This window comes from Apteryx rowi, unplaced genomic scaffold (genome assembly GCF_003343035.1).
Source record: "Apteryx rowi isolate R43461 unplaced genomic scaffold, aptRow1 scaffold_59, whole genome shotgun sequence".
Classification (NCBI taxonomy): domain Eukaryota; kingdom Metazoa; phylum Chordata; class Aves; order Apterygiformes; family Apterygidae; genus Apteryx; species Apteryx rowi.
The window spans coordinates 1,639,584-1,643,254 of NW_020450860.1; the positions used below are offsets into that span (position 1 = coordinate 1,639,584).

The 3,671-nt window shown below is 62.0% G+C and overlaps 1 protein-coding gene across 1 annotated transcript; it reads left to right on the top strand.

Moving 5' to 3' along the window:
- Nucleotides 1-3: 3 nt before the first annotated feature.
- ZIC3 (Zic family member 3) lies at nt 4-3,186 on the top strand. Its single transcript, XM_026082730.1, has 3 exons — nt 4-1,051; nt 1,668-1,831; nt 2,358-3,186. The coding sequence occupies exons 1-3, from the start codon at nt 4-6 to the stop codon at nt 2,538-2,540; spliced, it is 1,395 nt and encodes a 464-aa protein (XP_025938515.1). The 3' UTR covers nt 2,541-3,186.
- The last annotated feature ends 485 nt before the right edge of the window (nt 3,187-3,671 follow it).

The following is a 3,671-nucleotide window of genomic DNA, read 5'->3' on the forward strand; positions in this document are numbered from 1 at the left end:
CCCATGACGATGCTGCTGGACGGAGGGCCGCAGTTCCCGGCGCTGGGGGTGGGCGGCTTCGCGGCGCCCCGGCACCACGAGATGGCCGGCCGCGACGCCGCCGCCGCCGGCATGGGGCTCGGCCCCTTCGCGGACTCCTCGCACGCCGCCGCCGCCGCCTTTAAGCTCAACGCGGCCCCGCACGACCTCGCCGCCGGGCAGAGCTCGGCCTTCACCCCGCAGGCGCCGGGCTACGCCAGCGCCCTGGGCCACCACCACCATCACCACCACCACCACCACCACGCCGGGCAGGTGCCCTCCTACGGCGGCGCCGCCGCCTTCAACTCCACGCGCGACTTTCTCTTCCGCAACCGCGGCTCCGGCATCGCCGACGCCGCCTCGGGCACGGCGCAGCACGGGATTTTCGGCGGCTCCCCCGGCGGCTTGCACGGCCCCGCCGGCATCCCGGACAGCCCGGGCTACCTGCTCTTCCCGGGGCTGCACGAGCAGAGCCCCAGCCACACGTCGCCCACGGGGCACGTGGACAACGGGCAGATGCACCTGGGGCTGCGCGGGGACCTCTTCGGGCGGCCGGACCCGTACCGCGCCGTCTCCAGCCCCCGCACGGACCCTTACGCCGGGGCCCAGTTCCACAACTACAACCCCATGAACATGAACATGGGCATGAACGTGGCGGCCCACCACCACCACCACGGCCCCGGCGCCTTCTTTCGGTACATGCGCCAGCCCATCAAGCAAGAGCTGTCCTGCAAGTGGCTCGACGAGAGCCAGCTCAGCCGGCCCAAGAAGAGCTGCGACCGGACTTTCAGCACCATGCACGAGCTGGTGACCCATGTCACCATGGAGCACGTCGGGGGCCCCGAGCAGAACAACCACATCTGCTACTGGGACGAGTGCCCGCGGGAAGGCAAGTCCTTCAAGGCGAAATACAAACTGGTGAACCACATTCGCGTGCACACGGGGGAAAAGCCTTTTCCCTGCCCCTTCCCGGGCTGCGGGAAGATCTTTGCCCGCTCGGAGAACCTCAAGATTCACAAGCGGACCCACACAGGTAAGTCCCCGCGGGGCCGCGGCCGGGCCCGGTGCTGCCGGGGGAGCGCGGCCGCCCGCGGTCCGCTGCGCGCCCGCTACCCAGGGACCATGCAAATGCTAATGAAACCTCATTTTCGGTGGCTTCCGTTCCCCCCCCCCTTTTTTTAAGGCGTGATTGGCACCTTTCCTAATTAAATCAGCGATACTTTTGTCAAAGTATTTTTATTTGTAGCTCTGTCTTCAATTCAGCCCTCCGCGCTGAGTGGGGGGGAGGCAGGAAGCAAACGCGTTTTGGCTCTTCTCCTTCAGTGCGTCTTGCAAAACTGTCCGAGCCGCAGAATTTATCTCGGGTCTTCTTCCTGCCCGGGCCCGCCGCCGGGCCGCCGTCCCCGCCGGAGCACGGAGCGCGGAGCGCGGAGCGCGGCCGGGCCTCGGCGGGCGGCTCAGCAGCAACAAAGGCCGGCCCGAATTCATCCCACGCGCAGCAAACCTCATTGTCCCTCCTCCCCGTCTTTATTTGGGGGGATGCGCGTGCATCCCCGAGGTCGGGCGAGCGGAGCGTAGGCTGCCCTGGGAGGAGGCAGGCGGGGACGGAGCGGGGAACGGCCCTCCTTCACCCTCTCTGAATTTCGCAGGTGAGAAGCCCTTCAAGTGCGAGTTCGAGGGCTGCGACAGGCGTTTCGCCAACAGCAGCGACAGGAAGAAACACATGCACGTCCACACCTCGGACAAGCCCTACATCTGCAAGGTGTGCGACAAATCCTACACCCACCCCAGCTCACTTAGGAAACACATGAAGGTAATCACCCCGCACCCCAGCCCTTCCCCCCCGCGCGGGGACGCTCGGTCGCTGGCGCACTCGGGGCCCGTTTCCCCGGGGCCGGGCAGGGCGGACCTGGGAGCCGCGTCCGCCGCAGCACCCCCGCTGCCGCTGCGGCCCGAGCGGTGCCCGGCGCCTAGGCCGTGGCTGGAGCGCAGCCTGGGGAAATGGCGTAGCTGCTTTTTGTGCTCCGGCTGGTGCAAGCGCTGCCCGGCTTCCCGAGGGGGGCTCAGCTCGGGAGGGCTGTGCAAATGCAGCCCAGCCGGCGGGATGCTGCAGCTGCCCGCGGCGGGATGCCGCAGAGAAGCGGCCGGGGGCCGAGGCAGGCGTTTGCGCCGAGCCGCGGGGCTCAGGGCGGCCGGCGAGGCATGCACCGCCCGCTCGCAGGGCAGCGGCCGAGCCCGTGGACCCCGGTGTCCTGCCTTCCCCGGGGAAACGTCCCAACCCGGCTCGGCAGGGCGGTGGGGGCCCGGGGCTCGCTCCCATCTCTGCCTGTTGGTTTTAGGTGCACGAATCCCAGGGGTCGGACTCTTCCCCTGCTGCCAGTTCGGGGTACGAGTCCTCAACCCCCCCCGCGGTGGGCTCCGCTGGCAGTAAGGACTCCACTAAAACACCTCCGGCCGCCCTTCAGAGTAACCCTGGCCACAACCCTGGACTGCCCCCCAATTTTAACGAGTGGTATGTGTGAAGGCAGCTGCTGCCCCGGCCAGAGACTGGACCAAATGCGTTGGGAACAAGGGAAAAAGACAAGACAAGCCAACTGCAGCTTGCTCCCGCGGAAATGGAGTTTCCACACCGACGACCGCATAGGGCTACACCTAGTTAACTGCCAGGATCCGAAGGGGGGTCTTTTATTATTATATTATAATTATTACTATTTTTTGCAAGCCCAGACGCTGGACTAGCCATGTCCTTTTCTCAGGATTGGATTTCTTTTTTTTTTTGTTGTTGTCATTTTTTGCAGTCGCCGTCGTTTCTTTTATTTCCCCCTCCCACCCCGGTTCTTCTTCCTCCAATTCCCCACTTTTTATTTTTAATTCGATTGTTTTATTTTTCCTTCTTTCGGTGGGATGTTGACATGAGGATGAAAATTCTCCTTCGCCTTAGTGGTGATTGTTTAAACTTACAGTCTTAAACCGTGCCAAAGTCCTGTTATGTCTTGAACTTTCCTCTCTAGCTCTCCTGCTGCTTCTCTCTCTCTCTTTGCTCTCCTCCTCTTTCTCCTTCTCTCTCTCCAAGCATTACACTTGTGAATGTATTCTCGTCTGATGGGGTCGGTCAGTATTTTTCAGGATGAGGATGTGGTGTTTATTCTACCCAGATTGTGACGTTTAGTATAACAGTTGCCTTTTTGTAATAACTTTTTTTGTAAATACATATCCATGATGCCATATTTATCGTTCGTAATTTAATTATTGATACAAAGTGCCGGGAACTGAACAATATTTATGGGGGAGAAAAAATTGTTTTCTAACAAAAAAATACAAACAAAAAAAACCTCTGTACAGCTTTTGGTTATAACTGCTTTAGCATTAAAAGTTTATTGTTTTGGAAAGAGCCCCCGCGAGCCGTTTTTGACCTCCTCCGCCCACCCCGTTTCGGGGGGACGGGGGCAGCCGCGGTGCCGCCGCGGGCTCGGTTCGGCGCTGCCGCCGGAGCCGCGCCGTTGTTTTCGGGTTCGCAATGCGGGAAAAGAGCCGCTTCGCTCCTCGCTGGTGGTTTTTCTCCCGGCCCTTTGTCCCCGCCCTCCGCCGCCGAGCGGCTTCGTTGCCCGCGACCTTGCCGAGGGACGGAGCCCGGGCGCGCCGCCGCCGCCGCG